This window comes from Triticum dicoccoides, chromosome 3A (assembly GCF_002162155.2).
Source record: "Triticum dicoccoides isolate Atlit2015 ecotype Zavitan chromosome 3A, WEW_v2.0, whole genome shotgun sequence".
NCBI lineage: Eukaryota > Viridiplantae > Streptophyta > Magnoliopsida > Poales > Poaceae > Triticum > Triticum dicoccoides.
This window is the reverse complement of record NC_041384.1, coordinates 704,842,836-704,855,505: the sequence shown is the minus strand read 5'-3', so window position 1 is coordinate 704,855,505 and position 12,670 is coordinate 704,842,836. Positions and strand designations below refer to the sequence as shown.

The window sequence follows — 12,670 nt, the reverse complement described above, 5'->3', positions numbered from 1 at the left end:
AGCTACACCCCGAATCCGCCCACCAACTAGAATTCCTTCCGTGTTGACCGTTTCCCCCCTCCGTGACACGGCGATAGCGACGTTCGTAACGGGGGGCAATCGATATACCACCGGGTATGTTTTTTTAGATAAGTCATAATTATCTTATGCAAAAAAAAAGTAAAAATAACAAAATAAAGTAAAATACACGTATGCCGACGGCAAGGCCGTCGGCATATCTGTGCACACACGGAGGTTGTCCCACGTATCGATGACGTGGCGTGGCACACGGATCGATGACGTGGCGAAGGGGCCTATGCCGACTGTTGTGCCGTAGGCATACCTCTGCCACAGATAACCAAAGTAAAAATTAAAAAATTAAGTAAAATAAACGTATGCCGACGGCAAGGCCGTCGGCATATCTGTGCACACATGGTGGTTGTCCCACGGATCGATGACGTGGCATGGCACACGGATCAATGACGTGGCAGAGGGGCCTATGCCGACGGCTATGCCGTAGGCATACCTCTGCCATAGATATGCCGATGGCCGCCATTACCGCCCGTCGGCGTAGGATCAACGCCATCAAATGGTCAGCGCTGACCGGGCAGGGGGGCCCGGGCTATGCCGACGACCTGTCCTATGCCGATGGGCCCTGTAGGCGTATCTCGGGCGGTCCCGACGGCCTCGTCTATGCTGACGGCCCCGTCGGCATAGATGGATGTATGCCGACGGCTATTCTACGCCTATGGCCTATCCTTGGCCGTCGGCATAGGTCCATAGATGCCGACGGGGGCCGTCGGCATAGATTTGGTCGTCGGCAACTCCAGTTTTTCTAGTAGTGATGGGGCTGGTAGTGGCACTGGTTCTGGCTCAGCTACTGCTAATAACAATTGGTATGCACAAGGTAGTACAAATGCATATGCTGGTGGAAACGGTGTTGGCAATGGCGGTGGAACAAATGGTGGAAGTGGTGGAGGCGGAGGTGCTGGATCTGGGTATGGCGATGCCTACTAGTAGTTTCCGTTACGTGAGGAATCTAAAAGTATGGAGCCCAATCTGGTGTGTCAAATAGATGTCTTCAAACTTTTTCATTTATTTGTTATGGTCTTGCATATTATCAAATAAGGGTTTCATTGTTATGGTAAACAATGGTGTAGTGTTTGTGATATATACCGAGAATGTAACATGTCAATGTATCACTATGTACATATGTATCAAGTAATCATCGTTTGTGCCAACTGACTTGAAATGAGAATTGTGTGTGCCATATCAGTTAGTAACATAAGGTGCTCTTTTATGGTTAACTACTAACAATCATCAATTTAGTTATCCATGCATGTCACAAGATGGGGGAGGTTCACCCAGGACATAACCACATCGACCACTTCTGTTTTGCATACCTCTTCTTTCTCTCACCTGAAGTGCCTCCTCTCAATTAATGAAAAGAGAAAAAAATCATAGCCTCATATGTTGTCTACCTTTAAGGAGTTTCGAGGCTCTGAAGCACTATCTCAAAACCACACCACCATATCCATCACATCCACGCTCACAGACACTCTCATACATTCCCTCAGTGGGGCCATGGTCCTTGCAAGCGCTAGAGGCTGCCACCATCATAACTTGGTGCCCTGAAATTCCATTAATTCATGGAAACTGTCGAGGGTGTCCTTCGCAACCACTAGCCATGAATGGAAGGGAGGTCCACGATGTTATTATTATAGTTATTCGTTTTATTTCTTTTCCATTTGTTGTAGGCTCCAGTTGTTAGATTAGAAAGTTAGCTTTAGAACTTTGAAAGTTCATTTTCATCTATCATTATGGTAGAAATTGCTACTACAAAGTTTTTCTTTAGATTTTTTTTGGCAGTTTGACAGATTTTTTATTGTCATTAATGGGCTCAGATTTCTGGAAGTTCCTTTTGTGGGGTAAAAGCCATTACTTGTGGGATTTTATTTTTTTGAAAGTTTATTAGACCTTTGATAGTTGTGGGTATGCTTAGACTTTTTGAAATTCATTGTTATTTAAAGATGAAGTGGGTTTGCCGACCTCCAATCTGTTGAAAATATCCGAAAGCTCATCCTAATTTTTAGTGAAGGTTGTTTGGTTGGTAATTTGAAATGTGAAGCTTAATTGACATTAAAAGAGACATATAATGTATCTTACTCTGGATATATTAAATTGATGCAATTTTACATTTATTTCTCTCACAAACACATGTTAAATTGATGTTCCCTTTGTTAGATAAAACAAGTTAAGATACATCCGTGGGTATATATAAGTCAATGTTAATTACAAAAACTTCAGAGGTCGTGGTAGGAACTAGGGTTCTACCGGGTCTAGGCCTGAGGTTGTAGGGGAAGGAGGGAGCTGGACATGGATGAACACGCGGCCGCCGGCGGCTGGGCGCCGTCATGCGTGAGCGAGGAGGAGGCGGCGTTGGCAGGAAGCGGCTAGGGTTTAGGGTTCCGGCTGCTCAAGGAGTCGGGTAATAGAATTGTCTTATTGCTTGATTTTCCAAAAGAGTCTTTACAGTTGTTTATATAATCATGATGCTAACAAAAATAAGATAACTTTTGGGCTAAGCCCCTAACTAAATGTGCCAGTGGGCCTCCTCCGGGTATAAGTTATCCCGGTCATAACATCTCTCCCCGCCTGCGCAAACAGCTCGTCCTCGAGCTGGAAGTCTGGGTAGTGTTGGCGGAACTCGTCGCACTGCTCCCAAGTGGCCTCCTCCTTCGGAAGGCCGTCCCACTGGATCAACAAGTGCTACACCCCGCAACGTAGCTAGGCCTGCAACACCTTCGCTGGTCCGGGAAGGAGGCGCCCGTCGGGGGTAGGAGGTAGCGCGGGCGTGGCTGCTGGTGGCTCCCCACGGAAGGGCTTCAGCAGCCCCACATGGATGATGTCGTGGATGCGAGCATCGGCCGGAAGCCGAAGGCGGTAGGCCACCTTCGCAATGCGCTCCGGCACGAAAAATGGCCCGGCGTAGCGAGGGACCAGCTTGCGCTTCGCGCGCGGGTCAAGGGACTGCGTAGAATGGTGAAGAAGGCACAGCCACACCAAGTCGCCCACCGCGAACTCCGCCTTACGGTGGTGGCCGTCGTAGTAGTGCTTGGCCAGCTGCTGGGCCTGAATGAGGCGTTGTCTGTTGGGGATCGTAGCAGAAAACAATTTTTTTTCTACGTTTCACCAAGATCAATCTATGGAGTCAACTAGCAACGAGAGGAGAGTGCATCTACATACCCTTGTAGATCACGAGCGGAGGCGCTCAAGAGAACGGGGATGATGGAGTCGTACTCGCCGTTATCCAAATCACCGATGACCAAGTGCCGAACGGACGGCACCTCCGCGTTCAACACACGTACGGAGTTGATGAAGATCCAGCAGCACGACGGCGTGGTGGTGGATGCAGCAGTGATCGCAGCAGGGCTTCGCCGAGCTTCTGCGAGAGGGAGAGGTGTAGGAGGGGAGAGGGAGGCGGCAAGGCTTGAGGTGCGGCTGCCCTCCCTCCCCCCTTTATATAGGCCCCCTAGGGGGTGTGCCGGCCCTAGGAGATGGGATCTCCTAGGGGGGCGGCGGCCAAGGGGTGGAGTACCCCCCAAGGCAAGTGGAGGCGCCCCCTCCCCTAGGGTTCCCAACCCTAGGCGCATGGGGGGCCCAAGGGGGGGGGGGCGCACCAGCCCACTATGGGCTGGTTCCCCTCCCCACTTCAGCCCATGGGGCCCTCCGAGATGGGTGGCCCCACCCGGTGGACCCCCGGGACCCATCCGGTGGTCCCGGTACAATACCGGTGACCCCGAAACTTTCCCGATGGCCGAAACTACACTTCCTATATATAATTCTTCACCTCCGGACAATTCCGGAACTCCTCGTGACGTCCAGGATCTCATCCGGGACTCCGAACAACTTTCGGATTACTGCATACTCATATCTATACAACCCTAGCGTCACCGAACCTTAAGTGTGTAGACCCTACAGGTTCGGGAGACAAGCAGACATGACCGAGACGACTCTCTGGTCAATAACCAACAGCGGGATCTGGATACCCATGTTGGCTCCCACATGCTCCTCGATGATCTCATCGGATGAACCACGATGTCGAGGACCTAATCAATCCCGTACTCAATTCCCTTTGTCAATCGGTACGTTACTTGCCCGAGACTCGATCGTCGGTATCCCAATACCTTGTTCAGTCTCGTTACCGGCAAGTCACTTTACTCGTCACGGCTGCGAAGAAGGTCGCCCGCTGCCTCCGCTTGAGCCGTCTCTGGGTCAACCGGCAGGATGGGCGGGGGCGGTCGGCCGTAGACCACCTCGAACAGCGTGGCACTCAGGGCGGAGTGATAAGAGGTGTTGTAGCAGTACTCCGCCCATGCAAGCTAGTCCACCCAAGCGCGAGGACAGTCACCTGTGACACAACGCAAATACATGGCATTCACCTTGTTGACCACATCGGATTGGCCGTCCGTCTGAGGATGGAAGGTCGTGCTCAGGCGAAGCTAACACGCCCGCCATCCGTGAACACAGGGTCCCGGTCGCTGACAATCGAAGAGGGAAACCCGTGGAGGCGGACAATGTTGTCGAAGAAGGCACGGGCCACGGATGCGGCATTGTAGGGATGCCCGAGTGCGATGAAGTGCGCGTACTTGGAGAAGCGGTCGACCACCATGAAGATGACAAACTTGCCGCCCGCCTTGGGGAGGCCCTCGATGCAGTCCATGGAGATATCAGCCCAGACCTGAGAGGGCACCTCCAAGGGCTGTAGCAGACTAGTCGGCCGCATTGTCTCTGTCTTGTTGCGCTGGCACGTCACACAAGACCGCACCCAGTCCCGGACCAGGGCCCGATCACCGGGGATGTAGAAGTCGGCGCGGAGACGGTGGAGGGTCTTCTACACATCCTCGTGGCCGTCCGAGTGTGCCAGCAGCAGAACCTAGTGACGGAGGTCAATGTGGTCCGACACGAAGAGATGGCGCCCATGCAGGAGCAAGCCATCCACTAGGCGCCACAGCTCCTCCAGGTCGCCGTCATCCAGGCGCTGCCGAAGGAGCTGAGCATCCGGCGCGATCGTGGTGGCCCTGCGGATGTCAGCAGAGAGGGCGAAGGAGGGCCTGGAGCGGATGCAGAGCGCCGCCCCATCGGAGTTGCCGACGGCTGCGTCGTGGTAGGTGTGGCGGCGGGACAAGGCGTCGGCCACGGTGTTAAGGCGGCCCGGACGATACTCGATGGTGAAGTCGAAGCCAAAGAGCTTCTTGATCTACTGGTGCTGTGGCACGGTAGACAGCCTCTGGTCCAATAATTAAGAACTTGAGGCTGTAGTGATCCGTGCGAATCCGGAACGACCGGCCCCAAAGATAGGGCCGCCAATGGCGCACGACCTGCACCAAGCCAATGAGCTCCCTCTCATAGGCCGCGAGCTTAAGATGGCGCGCGGCGAAGGGCCTGCTGAAGAACGCGTGTGGTCCATTGCCCTGATGAAGGACGGCACCAAAGATCACACCGGAGGCGTCGCAGTCCATGACGAACGAGCGGTGAAAGTCAGGCATATGAAGAACTGGACCCGTCGTGAGGGCCCCTGTGAGAGCCTTGAATGCTGATGTCGCTTCCGCATCCCAGGCAAAGGCGTCGCGACGCAGCAAGTGCGTGAGCGGGGACGCGGTGAGGCCGAACTCCCGAATAAATTTCCGGTAATACCCCGCGAGGCCCAGCAAGCAACGAAGAGCTCGCAGTGAGTGCAGTGTCAGCCAGGCCGCGATGGCCGCCACCTTGTCGGCGTCCATAGCAACCCCCTCGAGCGAGATGACGTGGCCGAGCTGAAGGTGTCCCGAACGAGCACTTCAAGCGCTTAAGATGAAGATGGTGTGCTCGAAGCTCGTTGAAGACGATGGCGACGTGCTGAAGGTGCTCCGCCCATGAGGCGCTGTAGATAAGAATGTCATCAAAGATTACGAGCACAAACCGACGCAAGTAGGGGCGGAGGATGTCGTTCATCAAAGCCTGGAAGGCCGCCGGGGCGTTGGAGAGGCCAAGAGGCATCACCAAGAACTCGAAGTGGCCGTGATGAGTCTGAAACGTCGTCTTGGCAACATCGTCCGGGTGCATTCGCACCTGGTGGTAGCCTGATCGGAGGTCGAGCTTGGTGAAGAAGCGCGCCCTATGTAGCTCGTCCAGAAGCTCGTCGACCACCAGGATAGGAAACTTGTCCTTGAGTGTCAGGGCATTAAGGGCGCGGTAGTCGATGCAGAAGCGCCACGTGCCATCCGACTTGCGGACGAGGAGGAACGGCGCCAAAAACGGCGACGTGGAGATCCGGATGATGCCCAAGGCGAGCATGATCACACACTGCTGCTCTAGCTTGTCCTTCTGCAACTGGGGATAGCGGTAGGGGCACACTACAACCGGCGTCGTGCCCGGCAGGAGATGAATGCGGTGATCATACACCCAAGCTGGCGGAAGGCCCTGAGGCTCGTCGAAGAGGTCGCGGTGCTACTGCAGGAGGTGATCCAACAGTGGGTGCTCGGGTTCGGCGGCGGTCGCGGCCAGCTGCAACTGCGGCGTCACTGGTGAGGCGCCAACCACGCCCTCCCACCGGACGCGGCGACCCAGGCGCCAGAAGTTCATCGTCACAGCGTCGGAGTCCCAGAGGATGGGACCGAGGGTCCGCAAGAAGTCGACGCCGAGGATGAAGTCGAAGCAGCCCAAGTCAATGCCAATGCACGTGATAGTGAAGTGCTCGTCGCCGATGATGATGGGCACGTTCTGCACCAGCCCATGGGACCGGAGGCGGTCGCCGTTAGCCACCGTGACCCGAAGTTGCTCCCTGCCCGTCGGCTGAAGCGCTAAGCACCGCATGGTAGCCTCGGGCAGGGAGTTATGCATGGAGCCTGTATCCAGGAGGGCCACCAGGCGCTCACCGAGAATCATCACCGGCAAGAGCATAGTCCGCTCGTCGCGGATGCCGGCAAGCGCATGGAGCGAGACCAGGAATTAAACTGAAGCATGCATGAACATTTTACTGTGAAAACTTGTAGTTACCATTAACTTAAGGCGATTGATTGATGTTCAGGGTCAAATTAAAAGCTGGCTGGTATCCTTCTTACATGCACATGTTAATTTTCTTCATACATTGGCCGTGTGCAATCAGTCATTCATCTCAGGTAGAAGACACCCTGCAACAAAAAACAGATAATACAGTTTGAGATCAAGATACTTTTCGCCAGTTTCAGATCTTAGAAGTACTGTAATATATAATAATCAGAGGATTTTTTAAAAATTTGTGCAAACAAATTTTATTTTTATTACATTGTCATTTTTGCATGATATCCACTTGTTAGACTGGAGAGTTAGTTTTAGAACTTTGGACTTCAATTTTTTAAGTAGACAAGTCTTTTAATTGTGGTTGTCTAATTATTCCAAAGTATGCGTTGCTCTCCTACGTCGGTACCGAGACGTTGCTGCAATTAACTGTAAATTAGCAAAAAAAAATAAGTATGCCGGTAAAGCAAGTGCCTGCAGTGCTACAAAAACACATGACTTCTTTGCCCAGAAATGTTAATCAAAGTCTAGTGTATTACTACTATCATAAACCAGATGCTTTAATTAATTAGTCACATTGTTGCATTGCTCGCCGGTCACCGTGCGTCCAACCGTATTATCCTGATTCTCACATGCATCCCTGGGATCCTTAAGCACGTCTACATGGATAAGCACGTCTACATGGATAAGCACATCCAACATGCCATGCATAAACATGAAAATCAATCATGAGAACTTCGAGGTCGTCCGCTCCTGCAAATGTCAACTTCTAAAGGGACGTTCTCTCAATCGATCAGTGGATACTTGTTTAAATGTCTAGAGTACTGCATACTCCTAGATATGCACGCACTACCACCATTTGTTTAAATGTCTAGAGCAATGCATCGAATGTATATATGAAGTTTTAATATCAAGACGTAAACTTAATGCTTACACAAATCACATAACGAGAAAGATACACAAAAAGAAGTACACTAGCATTATTCTGTGTGTAGTCAGGACACATTTTGAGTACCTAAATAATGAATACGTACTCTCATTCCAGCATATCATTTCTTCAGTAATCATACCTTCATCATGGTAAGGGTTAGTCTAGCTAGGCGTTCGTTTACTTCACTCGGGAGTTAATTTAACTAGGATGTCGTTTACTTCACTCGTGGAAGGATGCACCTCTTGATCGATCATCCACTCGAGTAAGCATGCACCTGCACATGATGATAAAGTAGTAAATCATGCAAATCAAGGGTACAACAGGTTGATTTACTCAATTAGTACAGGCATCAATGGTGGTATAGGATTACGCTGAGCTTTGCTTCGACAAGATGATCATATCGGTGGTGCTGGCACGAACCTGGTTTGGATTTTACCATCTGATACATCACACGAGGATATATATCTCAAAGTCAACTATGAAAACTTTGAGATCACCTCTCTAATGTCATCTGCTGGAGCTAGATGTGCTCATCAGTGGATATTTGCGTGTGTGCTCACCTGTTGACTGAATGTGGACCCAATGATTAATCAGGGTCACCGTTTACTCTTATCAAACAGATGGCCAATTCTGACCATTAATTTTTGTCACTACTTCCCCTCCATTCTAAATTGATTGAATTTATAACATTGCTTTTTCACTATTTCACTTGCATCCTTGAAAAAAGAAATTTGTATATGCCCACAATAGAATGAAATTTGTATATTTCCTATTCCTGTAACATAAAGGGACATAATAAGTGAAGCGTGCACAAATCTGTCTTTATTTTTCAGTATCCACTTGGCAACTCTACCTACATGCTATCAAGATAAGAAGAGTGCATGGCCTCTGGCACTATACATACCCGTAAGCACTTACCAGGAGCCCATCTCATCTTAAACTCACAGAATGCCAGGTACAAAACTACCAGCTCACAGAATGGCGGCGTACTTAATGTTTATAGAAGAAAGAAGATGAAAATTTACAAGATGCCGTGATGGTATCAATGGGACCATTAGGAGCCAGTCAGCCACTCCACTCTTTACAGGTTACTGGGCATGCAAACTGGAGTATTAGTTAACTCCAGCGCTGATGATCCTGTTGTTAATTAACTCAAGACGAACGATTGAGCAAGTTGCTCACGGTCAGATCAAAAGCTGGCTGGCGTCCTCCTTACATGGACATGCTAGTTTTCTGCATGGTTACTCATAAATTGGCCGTGTGCAATCAGTCAGTCATCTCAAGTAGAAAAACTGAAACATAGCAACAGAGAGCAGATAACACAGTTTGGGATCAAGATACTTTTTGCCTTCCAGAATATAGAAATATGGTAATATAATAATCTGGGTGTTAAACTTGTATATTCCACAGACAATGTAAACTGTAACCACGCAGAAACAAACAAAATTTGCCAGTATCTACATTTATCAAACAGGGAAAAAACTCACGGATGGAGATAATGCATGGTACAGAAAACTGAATTTTCATGGAAGATGTTTCAGTGCATGAGATTCGTGCCAATTTTCAGCACGTTTGGATATCTTAGTAACTCTCAGCAAATAAGACAAATTTGGGGTCCGTCAAATAATTTACTGTTCATATACTTTTCGGACTGTTTTTTGGAGCTACTTACATGTCCGAACGCATTGGAAATTGACATGGACTTCACGCACTGAAACATCTTCCAGGAAAAAAATCAGTTCTTTTTTTCTTTTGATTTACTGTTCACCGGGTGCAGATGAGCCCGGGCTCAGAAATGGATATTCCAGATATAAACTGAAAAGAAAGACATGAAAGTAAAACACAAATACTGGAAGGAGCCAACAACACGAAGCAACATCTGGATAGAGTTGGTTGGTTGCCTCCTGCTTATAGTTTTCCAAAGCTTAATACAAATTGTGATGAAAGCCTCCTGAAAGGAACTACATGCGTAGTTTTGTACTCTGATCACTACTCAGGGTAATACATATGTGACACTCGATCGTCAGTGGTGTCTAAATAAGGATAAGGTTGCTAGTTTGATTATGCTTAATTTGACTGTATTAGCTGGCCAAATAGTTATGAATGACTTGCCCGTCAAACTGGCTCATCTTCATATACGTATATTTATTCTGCAGCAGGACATGAGCCTCTCAACTCCAGCAAGAGCAGCTTTGCAGAAACAACTGTTGCTTATTATCCATGTTCATCATGTCCTACCAGACGAACCTTTTTGAAGGCAGAAACAAACTTCACCTTCTATTCATTTCTTATTTATTTCTCCTAATTAACTCACGTCAAACCATCATTGCAATGGCCTCAAGTAGAGGCGAGTCAAGAGTAGCGAATCTGGCACACTCGGACTCGCTGGGAAGAGATCATCAGACAAACAAAAATCACACAGGCAATGAAGTTACAACAAACTTTTTTGACTTCAGTATTTTCCGACATCTGCATGGCACACAGCTGGTTTTTCACGGTGGATCAACAGTTGGGAGGCCATTGCGCACATACAATCCGCTGGAGCACGTTCGCGCACTTTCTTAAAGGGTTATATTTTTACTTCTTTGCTGGATCTAAGCGCCCCCATGAGAAAACCGGAAACTATTACATATCTACAAGAGACAAGCACGGAGAGCAGGTTGGTGCTGTCTGCTGTCCAAGGGTACCAGGTCATCCAAGCCAGCCTCGCTGAGACTTCAGATCTTCACCTCTCGCACGTCGTTTTGCCCGAAAGGGGTGCCGCAGCCCGGGCACTTCCGGTGGCGTAGCTTGAGGTTCCTCTGGATACAGGTCGAGCAGAACAGGTGGAAGCATTTGGTGATCACAACCTGCCAACAACCAAACAAGGAACATCAGCTGTAGGTGGTCACAAATTTAGGAGCTTTACACAGATAAAATGTAAATCTGGTGAAATGGGAATGGAAATAAATGTATCTCAGCTTCTAAAATCTTGAGTCACGTACAAATCCGCATAATTCAAAAATAAGGCTGTGCGATTCAGTTAACAGTGAGTTACCTCTTTCGTCCGGTCAAAGCACACGCCACACTTGAAAATAGCCTTGGAGTCTTTTATCTCGTCCTGGAGCTTCTGGATAGTAGCTTCTTCGTTCTCAGAAGTCAGCTCCATGACTTCATTCTTAACCTCCTCGTATGCTTCCTCAAGCTTTCTCTTCTCGCTTCTATAAAATAGCAAAAGAATGTAACAAGCCCTGGTGGCGGAACAGCAAGACAAACTTGGAACCAAAAATTAACACCACACCAGCAAGCCTAACCTCTCACGTTCCAGCTCCGTTCTGAGCTCAGCTATTTTTTTTTGGTTTTGCTCATATTCTTTCTCAGAGGATCCAACGGCGGACCGAAGCCACTTGAGCTCCTTCTCTGCGTCAGATGCCTCCAGCAGAGTCTTTTCAATGGTAATTGCATGATGCCTGTTCTCTGAAGAAGTTTTTATAGCTTGTGCGACATAGGCTTTCATCTGTAAGGTTTATTCAAATAAAGACACTTCAAAACCAGCTCAGTGGTAAAAACACACACACACAAAATATATTCTTTTAATACAATACTAGCAAAAAGGCCCGTGCGTTCGCTATTAGAAAAAGGGCCATTTGTCCCGGTTCGTAAGGATCATTTGTCCCGGTTGCTGAACCGGGACTAAAGGGTCGTTACTAAAGCCCTACACCTTTAGTCCCAGTTCTTACACGAACCGGGACAGATGGGCCTCCACGTGGCCGGTGAGGCGAGCCCAGGCAGGAGGCCCTTTGGTCCCAGTTGGTGGCACCAACCGGGACCAATAGGCATCCACGCGTCAGCAGCTCGCACGAGCTGAGGTTTTTGTTTTTTTTAAAGGGGTGGGTTTTGGGGGGGTTAATTTAGGTGTTTCATATATTGTGTTAGTTAGCTAATTAATAGAGAGAAGTGTCCTCTCTTATGTCCGTGCTTGGTCGACGTTACCTACTATACGTATAGAGAGGACTCGACAGGCTAGCTAGTAAGAAAAAATGAAGGAAACAGAAGATCGTCATGAACATATGCATACAGAGAGAAATGATATCGACCTCTCCTTCTCCGAGAGGTTGGTCGAACGACAAGTTTTCGTATATTTGTCCGACGCTACTGGCTACATATATATAATATAAGATCTCTTACAATATAATGCCCTAATTATGTATGAACTCAGGGTCCACATGGTATTCTCCGTCTTTATCAATCACCTGGTCAAGAAAAAATGCCGTCAATTCCTCTTGAATTGCTCGCATGCAATCTGGTGCTAGGAGTTCATCCTGCATCCGAAACATCTAATTTGAAGAAGGGGGTCAATACATATATATGAATGAATGAAACTCAACACAAATGATGGTAATAAAATAAAATTCTGAATATTATTGCTTACGCACTTCATATTGTTTTTTAGTGTAGCCCCGCTCACAGGTCGTGTACTCGCAAATGTAGTATCCACTGTAATTATTTCCGGCTTCCTGCCACAACCACTTTACAAGAAATAGAGGTCAATCAAACTGATAAGCAAGCATGCTAAATGATATTGATGAAACTAGCGCTTGAATCACTAGGAGATGCGTGGAACATGCTAGTAGTACTTACTTTCGGGTGTTGAAATTGCAACTTCTTCAGCAGTCCCGGAGCTTTTGAGGTGAATTTTTTCCAAACCCTGCCAGACAAAGAAAACAATTACTTAATATCAGG

At 48.4% G+C, this 12,670-nt stretch overlaps 1 protein-coding gene across 1 annotated transcript; it reads right to left on the bottom strand.

The window, feature by feature from the left end:
- Positions 1 to 10,374: 10,374 nt before the first annotated feature.
- LOC119273351 (E3 ubiquitin-protein ligase BRE1-like 2) lies at positions 10,375 to 11,444 on the bottom strand. Its single transcript, XM_037554537.1, has 3 exons — positions 11,242 to 11,444; positions 10,986 to 11,148; positions 10,375 to 10,797 (listed from the first exon to the last, which is right to left on the bottom strand). The coding sequence occupies exons 1-3, from the start codon at positions 11,442 to 11,444 to the stop codon at positions 10,666 to 10,668; spliced, it is 498 nt and encodes a 165-aa protein (XP_037410434.1). The 3' UTR covers positions 10,375 to 10,665.
- Between the last annotated feature and the right edge of the window lie 1,226 nt (positions 11,445 to 12,670).

Excerpts from the sequence above, each read along its gene's own strand:
- LOC119273351 (XM_037554537.1), bottom strand. The coding sequence starts at position 11,444 with ATGAAAGCCTATGTCGCACAAGCTATAAAAACTTCTTCAGAGAACAGG. Across the intron at positions 11,149-11,241 it reads ACGGAGCTGGAACGTGAGAG|AAGCGAGAAGAGAAAGCTTG; the intron begins GTTAGGCTTGCT and ends GCTATTTTATAG. Across the intron at positions 10,798-10,985 it reads GCTTTGACCGGACGAAAGAG|GTTGTGATCACCAAATGCTT; the intron begins GTAACTCACTGT and ends GGTTGTTGGCAG.